The sequence below is a fragment of the Astatotilapia calliptera genome, chromosome 15 (assembly GCF_964374335.1).
Source record: "Astatotilapia calliptera chromosome 15, fAstCal68.1, whole genome shotgun sequence".
NCBI classification, from domain to species: Eukaryota; Metazoa; Chordata; class Actinopteri; order Cichliformes; family Cichlidae; genus Astatotilapia; species Astatotilapia calliptera.
In genome coordinates this window covers 32,900,169-32,918,501 of record NC_137436.1, presented here as the reverse complement: position 1 = coordinate 32,918,501, position 18,333 = coordinate 32,900,169, and the positions used below count along the sequence as shown (strand labels likewise).

At 40.0% G+C, this 18,333-nt stretch overlaps 1 protein-coding gene across 6 annotated transcripts in view; it reads right to left on the bottom strand.

Annotated features, from left to right (window-relative positions):
* Positions 1-18,333, bottom strand: part of map3k7 (mitogen-activated protein kinase kinase kinase 7) — a 28,337-nt gene that overhangs the window by 1,778 nt on the left and 8,226 nt on the right. For 4 of the 6 annotated variants that reach the window (XM_026194558.2, XM_026194555.2, XM_026194554.2 and 1 more), the window contains exons 10-17: positions 12,692-12,773; positions 8,920-9,050; positions 8,413-8,560; positions 7,583-7,663; positions 3,492-3,559; positions 2,804-2,903; positions 2,071-2,132; positions 28-143 (exon numbers count right to left, since the gene is read on the bottom strand). In XM_026194558.2, the coding sequence (XP_026050343.1) occupies positions 28-143; positions 2,071-2,132; positions 2,804-2,903; positions 3,492-3,559; positions 7,583-7,663; positions 8,413-8,560; positions 8,920-9,050; positions 12,692-12,773 (788 nt within the window). The remainder of the gene's footprint in view (positions 1-27; positions 144-2,070; positions 2,133-2,803; positions 2,904-3,491; positions 3,560-7,582; positions 7,664-8,412; positions 8,561-8,919; positions 9,051-12,691; positions 12,774-18,333) is intronic. The other 2 variants (XM_026194560.2, XM_026194559.2) reach the window with 1 other exon arrangement.

The following is an 18,333-nucleotide window of genomic DNA, read 5'->3' as shown; positions in this document are numbered from 1 at the left end:
ACACTTGACTTTAGTCACTACACTTACTTCCTTTGGATTAGCAAGGCAATCTCAGTTTGCACTTTCAGGTATTCTTGGGCCATCTTGCAGTGTTGCTCAAAAACAGCCATGGACTCTTTGGAGTTGGGACAGGGAGCAAGGGGCTGGAAATGAAAATGGACGCTGTTTAAAAATATTCTGCTCAGGCATTAGTATCAGCTAGTGCGTATTTAAATTTACATTACTCTGTTTACAGAGCGTCATGTCCTCAGGGATAATAATAATAGTAATCTAATCTAATCAAAATTTATTTATATAGCACATATTAAAAACAACAAAGTTGACAATAGTGTTTCACAGTCAGTAAAAGCATGAGGCAATTAAAACAAAACGGTAAGAAAACAGGGCAGGAAACAATAGGTGACAATACAACAAGCCAGATAACAGCCAACTAGTTAGAATCAAAAGCCAAAGTAAAAAGATGGGTTTTAAGACATGATTTAAAAGACTGGATAGACTCGGCGGTCCGAATATGAACACGGAGGTTATTCCAGAGTCTAGGTGCCACGGTTGCAAAGGCCCGGTCACCTCTGGACTTCAGTCGACACCTAGGTTGTGCTAGGAGCATCTGATTGGAAGATCGTAGTGCTCTACTGGGATTCTACAAATAATAATAATAATGAGATGGCTGATGTCCCATGGCCTCAGTCGCCTCATAGCTAAGTGCCTCGAGGCAACTGTTGTTGTGATTTGGCACTCTAAAAATAAAACTCAATGAACTTGAATTGATACCAGTGCAGCTGAGCCGCATCAGATTCAATACAGCATTTACATTACAAAGCATAATTCAATTCAATTCAATTTTATTTACACAGGGCCAAATCACAACAACAGTCGCCTCAAGGCGCTTTATATTGTAAGGAATACCCTACAATAATACATACAGAGAAAAACCCAACATTCATATGACCCACTATGAGCAAGCACTTTTGGTGACAGTGGGAAGGAAGGGTTATTAACTAGGGGTGCAGCAATACTCGTATCGATATTGAACCGTTCGATACAGTGCTTTCGGTTCGGTACGTATCGAACAATACAAAATTTTTAATTTATTTTATCAACTTTTCTTCTGATGATGCTGTCTGTGTTGAGAGCTCAGTGTATCTGCGTTCAACTACTCCGTCTAGGCTGCACTGTCGAGCGTAGATCCACTGAGCTCAGCGCAAGCTAGCGAGACAGATGTTAAGCTCGTTGCAACATGGCAACTTCCTCAACGCTAGCCAAAATTGAACCTCCCCCACCCTCATTCAGATCTGGCGTTTGGAACTATTTTGGTCTTCATGTGAAGTATGACCCTGAAGGTAAGCGCGTCATGGACAAAAGTAAAACAGTATGTTAGATGTGCCACGCAATGCTCAATTACATTGTTGGGAATTAGTGCGTTAGCGCAGTTAGCTCGTTAACGTGTTGACGCCGTCCAGCCCGACACACGGGGCGATCCGCAGTAACTCGTTAACGGAGATTTGCCGCGTTATGGCGTTAATGTCAATTTTAACGAGATTAATGCTGACAGCACTAGTGGGAACACAACGAATATGACTGCACATTTACGCCGACATCATCCTAGTGCAAAGACAAGTGGAAGCAGACAAAAACAACAAGTATGTATGCTACAAACTAGACAGCCGTTAGCACATGATTCTCCTTATGGGGACCTGATATGTTTAATATGCTGCTGAGAATATAGCCCAGAAGAAGCGTATAGTATAGCTTTTATTTTGAAAAGAGCCATTTCTCTGAAATAAACTCTTTTCCAAAGATGAGTGATTTCTCGACCAGATAAGATTTTTTTTTAAAATTATTTTGTTGTTTCAGCAACATTACATTTAAAAACTGTACTTTTGAGTTAAAATATATATTTATAATTTTAATAAATGACAAATTAAAAAGGAATGAACATTTTTTTGTATCGAAAAAATATCGAACCGTGACACCAAAGTATCGAACCGAAGCGTGAATTTTGTGTATCGTTGCACCCCTATTATTTACACATCAGTGCATTGTGTACAAGTGCCTGATAGGATGGTGTACCTGCAGCTGATGGTCTAGGGTGAGATAAGCCATGGGAATGGAGTTGTCTGAGCCATTTGTATCTGAGGGGAGAAAGATATATAACAGGCTGTTTTGGGACTTCATAGAAACAGAAATGTCAGAAATTAGCAACACACGTCCTAAACACATCTTTGGCCAAAAAACAGAAAAATCATTAACATTTATAAAGGTAGCCTGAATGAGTTATAAAGTTGGGCCACAGTGATATTGATGGTGGTATAGTCATTGTGTTTAATAGATGTGTAATAAATCACTGAGGGGTACAATTTTTCACTCTGACATTTGACATGGATACCTCAGTGGGAACAGCTGACAAGAAGTTCTTCGCAACTAAACTTTTTGATATGGTCCAGAAAGGATTTGTTTCAATTCACTTAGACTGTCATGGATTTGGAAGAGGAGAGCTTTTTGAGGATTACCAATTAGCAGTTTTCATCAGAAACTGAGATGCCAGGAGTTCCCAGCTGTTACTGCACATGATATGACTCATATGTTCAGTCCTAATAATACTTTCCCAATGTGGCAGTTTGAGACTTAATACTTACAATAATTATATAATAATTTCTGTACTGTTGCTCATAATTTCAAACAAATAGCTTACAAAAACTTTTCAACAGTGATTCCCTTCTCAATTGTGGCTGTACATTGGGTGGCACTACCCAATGTAGTAAACAGTAGTTAACTGTAGTGGAATTTGTGCAGTTGTCATTACCTGTGGGGTCATCGGGGGAGAAATAGCCCCTGCCACTTGTCTTGTCAGGCGGCATCATTCTCACACTTGGACTGGAAGATCGACTGCTGTTCCTACTCCCCTGCAAAGGTTACAAAAGAAGCCAAAAAGTCAATAATACCCTCCAAGTCTCAGAGTGAGAAAATGACATCTGGACCAAAATATGAGCAAAATAGTGCACTCATTGTAGACAACATGGAGACATTTTTAGTAATGTCATGTCTTTGAAGATGCTCCACAGTGTTTTGTTAGCAGCAATAGTGAAGAATAATGAGCGCACCATTTAACAGCCACTTTAAGCAGTTCTGTCACATTTGTGTCCCAGAATGTGGCTGTTATGCTTTAAGCTTGACACGAAAGTACTGTGCACTCTGATTGTGCAGGTTTTAAGTTTACTAATGAATCTAATGCATTGATACTTTAATGGTATAGTAGACAATCGCATTATGCTGTGACGTGATCTGTGAATATGGTTTTGTTGAACTGCTAAGGACTGAACAGTGAAGCTATAATTCTGGGCACACCATAAAGAGCGTGAAACTAGAAAAGCTAACTGTTATCTTTCAAACTAAAAAATGTGATTTAAGTTAGATCTCTTTAAACGCTCAATCCCTAAAGTCACTAATCATCAAAAAGCTAAAACCTCACAGGTCCTCTGCACATGTCTTACCTGGCTGGATTCTGTGCAGATGCCTGGCAGATCCTGTACAGACCGACGTCTCTGAGACTCACATGTGGCTGTGAAAAGCGTAAAGGACAGACAAGAGAAAGAGTGAGACCTCAAGTACTATGGATAGTGGTACTGGGGGACTAATCCCTGTGTTTGCTTGTGGCTTGACGGGGATCCAGACCCATACTGTAACAGTTGCACTTACTTAACCATCATAAGTTGTGGTGTGGTGGGAACATAACCAATCCATTCAATTCTATTTATGTTGTGCCACTTGTTCAAGGTTCACAATATTGAAATGTAAAGACCCAACAATATTAGAAAGAAACCCAAACAATCACCCAACTCCCTGTAACAATCCCCCTAGCAAGCACTTGGCAACAGTGCGAAGGAAAAACTCTGTTTTAACATAAAGACACCTGCAGCAGAATCAGACTCAGGGATGGGTAGAAGAGAACAAAAACAGCGGGGCTATAAGTAACCGCCATTGACAGAGAACACAGCATACACACAAACCACCACTCCAGACAAAAATACAAAAAAGGTTGTTGGGGGCGGCTCAGACAAAAACACAAAATGTCACAGTACTCATTCTAGTAATCAGCAATTCATCTGCTGGTCAGGTTAACACTATGTCAGGATGACATTAGGTGCAATCAGAACATCAGCTCGATCACCTTGCAGGAACTACAAGACTCTTCAGTTGCATGCAATTTCAAGTTCTGACAGAATTCCAGTGTTTTCTCCACACATGTTACTAGGGATGGGTACCGGTATTATGTCAGAACTGGTGCCATAGACTGAAAAGCAGCGCACATTTCGGTGCTTTTTTTTTTCCTGAGATGTCATACACTTTGGATTCTAGCCAATCATTTTACCTTTGCAAGCGTAGTAGGCGGGCCCAGGTACGTACGTTCTTTTAGAGCAGTGCTACAGATTAAAAATGCCCAAGGTGAAGCAGTCAAAAGTCTGGCTGTACTTCACAGCAAAAGATGCAAACTCAGCAGCCTGCAACAAGTGCTTTAAGATGATATTGTGCAAAGGAGGCAACACCTCGAATCTGATGAAACACCTGGCGACGTACAGCATTTTGTTAAAAGCCGAAAAATGCGGCGTATTTGATAGCTTACTGCGAGACCTCACACCGAGCACATCTACTGTGGGTGTGGTGCCTGTTATCAGACCCGGAGTTAGCAACATCCCACAAAAACCCAAAGAGGAGAGTCCTGGCCCCTAGCCCTGCCAGTGTAGCAGAAATGATGACGGATGATGGCAGCAGCAGCCGTTCTTCTCTGTGTGAGTAGCTTAATGTTGTTCGTGTGTAATTTACGTTGAGTAGGCTAACCACGTTATTACATTAATGCCTGTAAGGTGAACTAGCAAACACCATCGTAGTTACATGTGGCTGTCTTCTTGTTTGATGGCAGATACTCCCTTCACCCTGGCCAAAAAGGCTAAAATGACCAAAGAAAAAGTGGAAAACAGCTAAACATGAGAGGTTTTTGGACAAAGTTTGTGTTTTGTTTTTTTCATTGTTTAAGCACTGCTTCCAGCCAAGAGTGATACCATAAATCCCCCATAGCTGCATAAAAGGCTAACATTGTTATCTTTTTACATAAAAACAGCTAAACATGAGAGGTTTTTGGACCAATTTTGTGTTCTCCATTCTTTAATCACCGATTCGAGCACCGTTTAAGCACCGGCACCGTTTCAAAAGTACCGGTTTAGTACTGGTATCGGATAAAACCTAAACGATATCCATCCCTATATGTTACACAGAGTCACAAACTAGCACCAAAACACGAGTGCAACCAATAGTACATGGAGTAATACTACTACCACTCCTCATAATAGCACTAATAATTTACATATCTGTCTTTAGGAATAACAGTCACTCTGAAGCTAAGAGTTGACAGTTGGAGCAACAACATGACAATTAGCCACAGGTACTAACCTAAAATGATATTTTATTAGCAGGCAGGTCCCTCTGGGCTTCACACCAAAATCAACTAAGCTTTGAATGGAATTAAACTTTTTAGGACTCCCAAAAATGCTAAATATTATTCAAGACATCAGACTTTTGACATTTTACCAACATACCATTAATCTGTATTATAAATGGTCACAATCTCTGAAATGGCAATGTTAAATGGGAACTGGGACAGTCTAAGATAAAATGTCCTCCTGTTAAAATTGCGGTTGCTGGTGTTTGTTATCTAATCTCTAGGACAGTGTGACAGGGCCTCTAAATAATAATACATTCATAATGGATTGAAAAAAGCAATACTTGTAATCAAAGTTATGGCAAACAATGCAATTAACGATTAAAAATGTGACATTTTGCATAAACTTTTCACCAACCAGCAATGACATGTTGCAACCAACACATTTTAAAAACGCACAACTGCTTGGCAAGTAGTTTGCAGACTGGTCAGCATCTTCTATGCAAACTGTTGGCGACCTGCTAGTTACCAAAGAAATCCCCAGGAAGCTTTTGGTGTAGCACTGTATACATCTTTGCAACTAATATCACATGAAAGACTGGCCGCAACATCCAGCAATCGCCTGCCAAACAGGTCACGGGGGTCAGTGGTCAATGAAGTCTTTAGGTCTCCGTGGATGGCTCTATAGCAATGAGTCTCACAGCAACCATTTGCAACTGGTCGCAAGTCACGACCAGTGCAGACTTATTTTGGTGGATTTGACTGATCTCTAGGCCTGTGTGATTCACAATTAACTGACGCCTAAAACAAACAAACAAACAAACAAATAAATAAAATAAGCGATATCAACTTTAACACCACCCACTTGGAAAAGGGATTCTTCTATAGTCAGGACATTCCCCAAATTTCTAATTTACATCCATGAAAAGTGATCCTATTAAGACAAATTTTTAGTTTTAGAGTTATTGGTTCTATTACTAGTTAGATAACATACACTAATATAAACCTATTGACTGCAAACAACCAACCTGATGATGTCATGTTCTGTACTGACAAGATGACACTAAACATTTTTCAAATATTTTAAACACTTCTTAAATGTAGTCACATAGACAGTGTTACACATGTAACGTTTCACAGATCAAAGCACACCCCACGGTCGGGTCGCTCACTCACCACCAACGTGATTGGTTTGGTGGTGAGTCAGCGGTGATCTGGAGGGATCATGGAAAAGTGACTCGATGAAGATCAGACCACATTTTACTGACACTCATTACATAAATTGGTTATTTTTTTTCCTTGTACAGGTTTGCAGATCCAAAGGTGCGTGCCTTACCATCTATAACAATTCCATGCAGACTCCCTGCACCACTTGATTAAATGAAACACTTACTCAATGTCTCTCATATATCTTCAAAATAGAAGTATTTCTGACAGGCAGAGTTGTCCCCATTCCCTTTGATCCATATCTCAACTTATAATAATAGCTCTGACCCTCACTGTGAGGGAAATTAATCAAAATGACTTTTTTCAAAGTGGATGTGGATGGATGGAAAGTGAGTGAGAAATGGGGAAAAAAAAAATAGCCATGCTTTCTCAATGTCCTCTAAGCATGAAAGTCAAGGACAAGCTCAAATGCACTAATTTACTACTGCTACCCGTGATTTGCTGCAGCCAAGCCAGGGATATAAGAGACAGGAGAGGGCCAGGACTTAGGAAAGTTATCTCATCTATGTCAAAATACTGACTATAACGTACTGATTAACAACCACTTGCTTTTAGTGGACAAATATGCACACAGCTCCAACAAATGTGTTGATAACAGATGAGAAAACTTCAATATTTTACGAAAAACAAACAAAGAAAAAACAGAAAACAGGACATGACACAGCTATGATGTATGTAACTCCAAAATCAGCTTCAAGGACTTCTGTGTTGTTGTTTTTTTAAATTTTAAATTTTTGGTTTGTGTTTTTAAATCAGAGGGCAAATTCGAAAAAAATTTAAATGTTATGAACATTATCTGCATTCTTGAGGGGATCATATGGAGTGACACACAACAAAAAGCCATGTCTGATGACAGTAACCCACAGGCTCATTCAAGCCAGTTCCACCGTGTCACCGGAAAGACCAGTAGTCCAGTGATACCTGTAACGACGATCTTGGGGACATCCAGTATGGTTCCGAATGATGCAGTTTTACGGTGGCCTCGCTTATACGGGGGGTTTGCTGCAAAAACACATATACACATATAGCTGCATACAGGACAAGCATGCCCACAGCTGGACTGCAAATGTGGGTCATACACATGCAGAACATAGCTGTGCATGCAGAGGAAACATGCACCATTCATTCCAGGAGCTGTGAATCAGTACTGCATAGACAGTCAGCAGAGAATGCACTACCTTCCTCAGCACAGACAAGAGCAGGCATTTTGCTTTTTGGAAAAGTTCAACAAGGTGATCTGAGAACAGAGTTTTCAATAATTAAATGTTAGAAACCCCAACCACTGAAGCTATATTTAATTGTGAACAACATTTAAAACAAACAAACAAACAAACAAACAAGAAAGAAAACTGACAGACATTCACATTGAAATCGAAACTACACCAGAGGAGTTCTTGATTTAGTTTCTCTATGACAGCACGAGTACATCTGCTGAAAGGAGATTAGCGACAGCTGGTTTCGAGAGGCCCTATCTTCAGAGACATATTGACACTTTTAATGAGGAATCAATCTTCAATTCAAAGTGATGAAATCACATAAAAGGGCGACCTAGGTGCCAAAAAGAAGCTTCCAGACTGGACCAGCAAAGACTGCCTCAATATTAATACTGCATGCACTCCCCCCCCTTTTTTTTTTTTTAAATTTGAAGTAATGGCATGATCAGGCCAATATGCTTTGTTAAGCTGGTCTTTTTTTTCTTTTCTTAAATGTATTTGATGTATTGATTTGTGCCAAGTTTTGTCTGGCATTACCTGCAGGTGCAAACTGCATCTTGGGCTCCAACTCTGACAGGTCAGCACTCATTCTTTTGCTGTCAGAAGAAGACAGGCACTGTGTTCGTGCTGACAGACTCTCAACGCTGCCCCCTCTGGAAAGAGACACATTCCTTAATGTGTCTCCCTGAAAGACAAACACGAAACTTTTACTGAACCACAGAAGACTGTATTACAAATGAGGATTAAGTGCTTATCAGTGCAACTTCATGGCTGACTCTGGGTTTTCAGTGTTCTGCAAACCTGGGATATACATTTTTTTACCAGTCAATATAACAGCTAATATAAAAAATTGTCCTTTAAGGACCTTTATGTTTGTTTCATTGTTCATTGACATATGCATTATGATGAATCCAAACTATGTAAAAACTATGTTAAAAAAAACACCACAACACAGAAACCAGCAGAGTTGTCAACAGAAGACAAAAAAAAAAAGATAAATCATTACATGTACAGTAAAAACGTCCCTTTTTAATATGGTCTTACCTTTGGCTTGAAATGAGGTGCAAACTGAGGCGTAATCTTAATAGTGTCATTGCTCCCTTGAGAATCACTGTGCTCCATGTTCGCATCACTTCTGTAGCTTGTGCTGTTACCAGTGTAGTCTACATATGAACCTGTCATTTCAATAGACACAGGACAGGACAGGACAGAAGTTAAATTTATTTATCAGTTTTAATATCAGGACAGCAAAGCAGGCAGGCAGGAAAGGAGCGATCGAGAACAAGACTGCAGTAAATTTTTGGCACAAGGGCTATCTGCTCAAATTTATACTGGCACAGAGACAGTTTCAATATTTTTTTAAATATACACTTTCACCGGTATTGCATCTTTACATTAACTTTGTGGATTTTTGTTGTCTTTGAGTTTTCAAAACACTGAAAAAAAATCAAATAATGAAAATAAAGAACTAACAGACAAATATAGAAATCTGAAATAGACTGAAAATATTACTACAATGCATTTTCCTCTGCTTAGTTATATGCTTAAACTTAGGTGGTTGTCTCATTTGAGTTGAGGCTGTATTTGAATCGTCTTGCCACGGCCATCTCTATGGAGGAGTTGGGTGGGGGCAGAGCATCTGTGGCTCCTGGGAGAGGTGGGAGGCTCACGTGTACTTACAGTCAGGACCATAAATATTGGGACATCGACACAATTCTAACATTTTTGGCTCTATACACCACCACAATGGTTTCCAAATGAAATGAACAAGATGTGCTTTAACTGCAGACTGTCAGATTTTATTAGAGGGTATTTACATCCAAATCAGGTGAATGGTGTAGGAATAACAACAGTTTGCATATGTGCCTCCCACTTGTTAAGGGACCAAAAGTAATGGGACAGAATAAGAACCACAAATCAAACTTTCACTTTTTAATTCTTGGTTGCAAATCCTTTGCAGTTAATCACAGCCGGAAGTCTGGAACACAGACATTACCAGACGCTGGGTTTCATCCCTGGTGATGCTCTGCCAGGCCTCTACTGCAACCGTCTTCAGTTACTGCTTGTTCTTGGGGCATTTTCCCCTCAGTCTTGTCTCCAGCAAGTGAAATGCATGCTCAATCTGATTCAGTTCAGGTGATTGACTTGGCCATTGCAAAACAGTCCACTTCTTTCCATTCAAAAACTCTTTGGTTGCTTTTGCAGTATGCTTTGGGTCAATGTCCATCTGCACTGTGAAGCGCCGTCCAATGAGTTCTGAAGCATTTGGCTGAATATGAGCAGATATTATTGCCCGAAACACTTCAGAATTCATCGTGCTGCTTTTCTCAGCAGTCACATCATCAATGAATACAAGAGAACCAGTTCCACTGGCAGCCATACATGCCCACGCCATGACAGTTCCACCAACATACTTTACTGATGAGGTGGTATGCTTAGGATCATGAGCAGTTCCTTTCCTTCTCCATACTCTTCTCTTCCCATCACTCTGGTACAAGTTGATCTTGGTCTCACCTGTCCATAGGATGTTGTTCCAGAACTGTGAAGGTTTTTTTTAGATGTCGTTTGGCAAACTCTAATCTGGCCTTCCTGTTTTTGGGGCTCACCAATGGTTTACATCTTGTGGTGAACCCTCTGTATTCACACTGGTGGAGTCTTCTCTTGATTGCTGACTTTGACATACATACACCTACCTCCTGGAGTGTGTTTTTTATCTGGCCAACTGTTGAGAAGGGTGTTTTCTTCACCAGGGTAAGGATTCTTCGGTCATCCACCACAGTTGTTTTCTGTGGTCTTCTGGGTCTTTCGGTGTTGCTGAGCTCACCGGTGCATTCCTTCTTCATGAGAATGTTTCAAACAGTTGTTTTGACCACGCCTAATGTTTTTGCCATCTTTCTGATGGGTTTGTTTTGTTTTTTCAGCCTAATGATGGCTTGCTTCACTGATAGTGACAGCTCTTTGGATCTCATCTTGGCAGTTGACAGCAACAGATTCCAAATGCAAATAGCACACTTGAAATGAACTCTGGACCTTTTATCTGCTCATTGCAATTGGGATGAGGGGATATCACACACCTGGCCATGGAACAGCCAAGAAGCCAATTGTCCCATTGCTTTTGGTCCCTTAACAAGTGGGAGGCACATATGCAAACTGTTTTAATTCCTACACCCGATTTTGATGTAATAACCCTCTAATAAAAGCTGACAGTCTGCAGTTAAAGCACATCTTGTTTGTTTCATTTGTTGGAATTGTGTCGATGTCCCAATATTTATGGACCTGACTGTATGCCACACTGATTCAGTGCTGGTCCTATAAATTCACAAAAATGCCACACTTCTGTGTACTCTGTTCAGTGTTACTGTCACTGCACCCTCAACTGCACTGAAGCATTTGTGATGACTGGCAATGAGTCTTTTACAGCGCTGTGGAGAAATCTTGGCCCACTCATCTTTGTAGAATTGTTGTAATTCAGCCTCACTGGAGAGTTTGAGCATGAACCGGCTTTTTAGGTCATACCACAGAATGGCAATCAAATTCAGTTCAAAGCTTTGACTAGGCCACTCCAAAGTCTTCATTTGGTTTTTCTTATATCATTCAGAGGTGGACTTGCTGGTGTGTTTCGGATCATTGTCCTGCTGCAGAACCCAAGTGAACTTCGGCTTGATGGCTGGACATTCTCCTTCAAGGATGATTTGGTAGACAACAGAATTCATGGTTCCATTTACTATAGCAAGTCAACAAAACAGCTCCACACCATCATACTACTACCACCATATTTTACTGTTGGTATGATGTTCCTTTTCTGAAATGCTGTGTTATAGTAATGCAAGATGCAAGGGGACACACACTTTTGTCCAAAAGTCTTGGGGATCATCAAGATGTTCTCCAGCAAAACTGAGAAGAGCCTTTATGTTCCTTTTGTCGTCTCTTTCTTCTGGTGGAGTCATGAATACCGGCCTTAACTGAGGCATACAGTTCTTCTGATGTCCTTCTGGGGTCTTTTGGGACCTCTTGGATGAGTCGTCACTGCACTTTTGGGGTAATTTTGGTCATGTGGCCACTCCTGGGAGGGTTCACCACTCTTACATGTTTTCCCCATTTGTGGATAATGGCTTTCACTGTGGCTTTCTGGAGTCCCAGAGCTTTTCTATTACTATTATTGTAATTTTATATTATTGTTGCGTTTACTTTTATCCTGTTGCTAAACTAATTTCCCTTTTGGGACAACAAAGAATTTGAGTTGAATTGAATTGAATTAGATATGGCTTTATTTAGTTTGTCATTTGTTCCTGAATTTTCTTGGATCGCGGAATGATGTCTGGCTTTTGAGGATGTTTTGGTGTACTCCAGTACTTATGTACTTAGGAACATCTATCTTACTGCTTCATGTTAATGTTAATCCAGCTGCTAATGTTATGTGTACTGGCCTGAATTTTACTGCAATCATTTGCCCACAAACTTAAGCCAAGGCTGCTTTCTTTTGAAGGTATATTATTCGGAGAACTTCTAAAACACATGTGACCTTGAGCTCAGTACTGGGCAACTGTATAGATACCAGGATACACTGGAGTTGCTGTGCTGGTCAACAACATGCTGCTCATGGTACACCTTTGTAAACATCCATGGTATTTGTGCAGGCAGAGAAAACAGTTTGAATTAACAAAGGAAAAAAATCCTATGTGGTAGAAGAAGTAAGTTAACGACGCACATAATAGTTTTTCTGTAAAGAAAAGCGATTAGCAGCAGTAAGAGGAACTATAATTATTTAAACATAATCTAGAGCGTCATCTTCACACGACCTTAACATGAGATGTACCTGTACTAGTTGCAGAGTTGCTCTGTCCCTCATCTGAATACTGGTATGGATACTGAAGGGGTTCATCAGACCCTGGGAAGTACTGCAAAAAGAATGAAAACAACACATAATGTTGGGAGTTCTCAACTCAGGCTTACTATGAATGAAAAAAATCCTATTAGTATAATTAATTCAGGAGAGTAGGACTTGGTGATATTTTGAGACATAATATATGTATTATGTATATATATGTAATATATATAATAAATAATATATGGAAAGTTTAAGCTATATTTGGCTTAATGTTACAACCTCAAACACTAAGAGAACACCAAGAATGAATCTACCAGAGATCACTGACACAAAGCCATATTTACCTTGCAGAAAAGAGATAGGGTTGGTCAACTGCTAAGTGACCTTCGTTTACTATAGTTCTGACACTATATAGCACAGTATACAGTGGGGCAAAAAAGTATTTAGTCAGCCACCGATTGTGCAAGTTCCCCCACCTAAAATGATGACAGAGGTCAGTAATTTGCACCAGAGGTACACTGCAACTGTGAGAGACAGAATGTGAAAAAAAAAAAAAAAAATCCATGAATCCACATGGTAGGATTTGTAAAGAATTTATTCGTAAATCAGGGTGGAAAATAAGTATTTGGTCAATAACAAAAATACAACTCAATACTTTGTAACATAACCTTTGTTGGCAATAACAGAGGTCAAACGTTTACTATAGGTCTTTACCAGGTTTGCACACACAGTAGCTGGTATTTTGGACCATTCCTCCATGCAGATCTTCTCGAGAGCAGTGATGTCTTGGGGCTGTCGCCGAGCAACACGGACTTTCAACTCCCGCCACAGATTTTCTATGGGGTTGAGGTCTGGAGACTGGCTAGGCCACTCCAGGACTTTCAAATGCTTCTTACGGAGCCACTCCTTTGTTGCCCGGGCGGTGTGTTTTGGATCATTGTCATGTTGGAAGACCCAGCCTCGTTTCATCTTCAAAGTTCTCACTGATGGAAGGAGGTTTTGGCTCAAAATCTCACGATACATGGCCCCATTCATTCTGTCCTTAACACGGATCAGTCGTCCTGTCCCCTTGGCAGAAAAACAGCCCCATAGCATGATGTTTCCACCCCCATGCTTCACAGTAGGTATGGTGTTCTTGGGATGCAACTCAGTATTCTTCTTCCTCCAAACACGACGAGTTGAGTTTATACCAAAAAGTTCTACTTTGGTTTCATCTGACCACATGACATTCTCCCAATCCTCTGCTGTATCATCCATGTGCTCTCTGGCAAACTTCAGACGGGCCTGGACATGCACTGGCTTCAGCAGCAGAACACGTCTGGCACTGCGGGATTTGATTCCCTGCCGTTGTAGTGTGTTACTGATGGTGACCTTTGTTACTTTGGTCCCAGCTCTCTGCAGGTCATTCACCAGGTCCCCCCGTGTGGTTCTGGGATCTTTGCTCACCGTTCTCATGATCATTTTGACCCCACGGGATGAGATCTTGCGTGGAGCCCCAGATCGAGGGAGATGATCAGTGGTCTTGTATGTCTTCCATTTTCTGATGATTGCTCCCACAGTTGATTTTTTCACACCAAGCTGCTTGCCTATTGTAGATTCACTCTTCCCAGTCTGGTGCAGGTCTACAATACTTTTCCTGGTGTCCTTCGAAAGCTCTTTGGTCTTGGCCATGGCGGAGTTTGGAGTCTGACTGTTTGAGGCTGTGGACAGGTGTCTTTTATACAGATGATGAGTTCAAACAGGTGCCATTCATACAGGTAACGAGTGGGGGACAGAAAAGCTTCTTACAGAAGACGTTACAGGTCTGTGAGAGCCAGAGATTTTCCTTGTTTGAGGTGACCAAATACTTATTTTCCACCCTGATTTACGAATAAATTCTTTACAAATCCTACCATGTGAATTCATGGATTTTTTTTTTCACATTCTGTCTCTCACAGTTGAAGTGTACCTCTGGTGCAAATTACTGACCTCTGTCATCATTTTAAGTGGGGGAACTTGCACAATCGGTGGCTGACTAAATACTTTTTTTTGCCCCACTGTATATGAATAAAGATGTGGTTTGTTTAGAATAGTATAATGGTTTTTCAAACATATGAATGATGTATTTTAGAAGTGTTATAAAATAAGACACAAGACTATCTATAATTTGCATAATTACATCAATGTTCAAAAATACTGTTGGCCACCAGTGCTACCCCTCAAACCTCTTAGTATACACGTTTGGTATCAATGTAAGACTGTTAAAATGGTGTTAAATGGTTAAAATGTGCCGTAAAACTATTGCCGCAAACGGGAAGCAGTAGCACAAATGTATTCCAACAGCCGAAAAGTCATCCACTGCAAAATGAAGAATGTTTTAAACTCTGCATGTCAACATCTTCCCACACACCAAAGAAAATGTTAAATAAAACAGCTGTGATACCTGATTCTTTGTCAATCGTTTTTACAGTCACCGTCTAGACTTTTTTTTCTGTAATTTGGGGTCATCACATTTTAATTTTACTATTTTTATATATTATAAGCACAAAAGAACAATTTCAATTGTTTTATTATTACTCGATGTCCTTTTTCGTTATGATCTTTTGTTTGCTTTTTAAAGGTCTAGTGTTGACCACCTGCTGTGACAGTATTGTCATTGGTCAAAAACCTCTGCGTGCAACTGATGGTTAAAAAAAATGGTTTAAATAAAACATTTTAATTCATTCAGATTTCTTGTATTCAAAGCAGAAAAATAAATATTGAATGAGCATACCAGTGCAAATTTAGGCACTGTATGGTTGAAAACAATTTTTGTTTTTTGGAGGTTATTTAAACATATCGTGATATATATTGTGTATCATGATATAATCAAAAAAATATTGTGACATTAGATTTTCCTCATATTGCCCAGGCTTAGTTCACACGTATATAAACGTCCCATTCTTAATTAATAGCGTTTAAAATTATGTTGGCCTGCCTCCTGTATAGGCCTGCACAATAAATCGAAAATTTATTGTCATCGCGATATCAGCCTGTGCGATGGGCCCATCGCAAAAGACGGCGTAAACGGCGATAATTGGGTACCTTAAAATGTTTACACACGTGCTTTAAAGAATTTACCAATAAAAGAAACCCCTTTACACATTTGATCAGTCGAATAGAGCCCTTCACGGCATTAACCAATCACATGGATTAGAGGTGGGGAGTGAACAACACTGCAGCAACGAGTCAGAGTTGTAATGGCTGAGAGCGAGACACATGACAAGAATGCTACTGACTATGAACTCGTGGCTTAAAAAAAAATAAAAATAAAAAAAATAATAATAATAATAATAGTACCTCGCTTAATTGGAGGTACTTTGGATTTGATAAAGACGACGTTCTCCAAACACAGGTACTCTGCAAAACTTCCTGAACACAACCACCAGAGGAATCACGACTAATCTCCACCATCATCTTCAATACAACCACAGAGAACTGTTTGAAGAGTTCCAGAAAGATAGGGCTAGCCAAACAAAGGTTGCTAATGTTAAGACAAAGAGCACAGCAATCCAACAGCAGTCTCTGTATCAGATTTTTCAAGTGGAACTCCTTATGAGAAAACGTCGAAGCGGTATAAAGAAATAACAGAGGCCATTACACATTTTTTGGCTAAAGACATGATGCCTATAAATACAGTTAGCAGAGAGGGCTTCACCAGTCTAATACATAAAGTGGACCGGAGATACCGCATCCCCTCACGAAACTACATTTCCCATGTCGCCATTCCACAAATGTACGAAACATGCTGCAAGACCGTCATGTTTGAACTAAGCCAAGCTGAAAACTACGCAAGCACTACAGTAAAGTTTCCTCTCCAGTTTTGACTTACATCATAACTACTTGGTGAGTGGTAAAATGATGAACAACTGCATTGAGATCATTTGCAGTATAATTTAAGTTATGTTTATTTAAAATTAATGATAGAGACCGGGAAGGATGTCTTTTTTTTATGGGGGTAATGTTTCAATGTTAAAGTGCACTTTGTTGTTACACTGCTCATACACTGCTCATACAGCAGCTTTCTTTAAATAAACTGTTGCAGTAAAATGGAAATTATGTATTTTTCCATTATGGAAATTATGTATTCATTTCATTTTTTTTTTGCTATTTATTTTATCGCAAGTCATATCATTATCGCAATATTGATCAAAGTTATTGCACATCGCAGGTTTTCCTAATATCGTGCAGCCCTACTCCTGTAGCTATAACAGCTTCAACTCCTTTAGGAAGAATTTCCACAAGGTTTATTCCTAATCGGTTCCACTTTGTTATGATACCACTAACAGTTGACTGTGTAATATTTAGTAGCAAGGACATTTTTGTTGCACACTCGGAACCCTATCGCGATACCATATTGGAATACACCGAGCTCCTGAGAGTGCCCCATTCTTTCACAAATGGTGTATATATCAGCCCAAATGCAAAACAGACTAAACTGTTTTCTTTCATGCTAGTGTCCACACCCTGGTGCAAAATTTGGTTGCTTGGTTTTAATGAAATTATTAATTTTGAACGGCAAAAATACAGCTGCTCAATTTTTTTTTGAAAAAGCACAAAAATCTGCACAACTTCACCATTTAATACTCGTCGCCTGTTTACTTCCCCTTTGACCGGAGAGATAGAGGGAGAGATGGATAGTGGTGTCATAACTAGGGATGGGTACCGGTATCCGGTGCCATGATGGCACCGGTTCTGACATAAACGGTAGTAACCAGACCGAAAAGCAGCGCACATTTCGGTGCTTTATTTCGGTGCTTTTTTCCCTGAGATTTGATACACTTCAGATTCTAGCCAATCATTTTATGTTTCCAAGGATAGTAGGTGGGCCCAGGTACGTACGTTCTTTTAGAGCAGAGCTACAGATTAAAAATGCCCAAGGTGAAGCAGTCAAAAGTCTGGCTGTACTTCACAGCAAAAGATGCAAACTCAGCAGCCTGCAACAAGTGCTTTAAGATGATATTGTGCAAAGGAGGTAACACCTTGAATCTGATGAAACACCTGGCGACGCATACCGCTTTTTTTAAAGCCGAGAAATGCACCGTACCTACTCCGTGTGTGGTGCCTGTTATCGGACCCGGAGTTATCAACATCCCCCAAGAAACGGAAGAGGAGAGCCCTGGCCCCTAGCCCTGCCAGTGTAGCAGAAATGATGACTGATGATGATGGCAGCAGCAGCCGTTCTTCTCTGCGTGAGTAGCTTAATGTTGTTCGTGTGTAATTGTACATTAATGCATGTAAGGTAAACTAGAAAACACCGTCGTAGTTACATGCGGCTGTCTTCTTGTTTGATGGCAGATACTCCCTTCACCCTGGCCAAAAAGGCTAAAATGACCAAAGAAAAATTGGAAAACAGTTAAACATGAGAGGTTTTTGGACAAAATTTGTGTTTTTTCCATTGTTTAAGCACTGCTTCCAGCCAAGAGTGATACCATATATGACCTATAGCTGCATAAAAGGCTAACATTGTTATCTTTTTACAAAAAAACAGATAAACATGAGAGGTTTTTGGACAAAGTTTGTGTTTTCCATTTTTTAAGCACCGGCACCGTTTCAAAAGTACCGGTTTGCCACCGGTATCGGATAAAACCTAAACGATACCCATCCCTAGT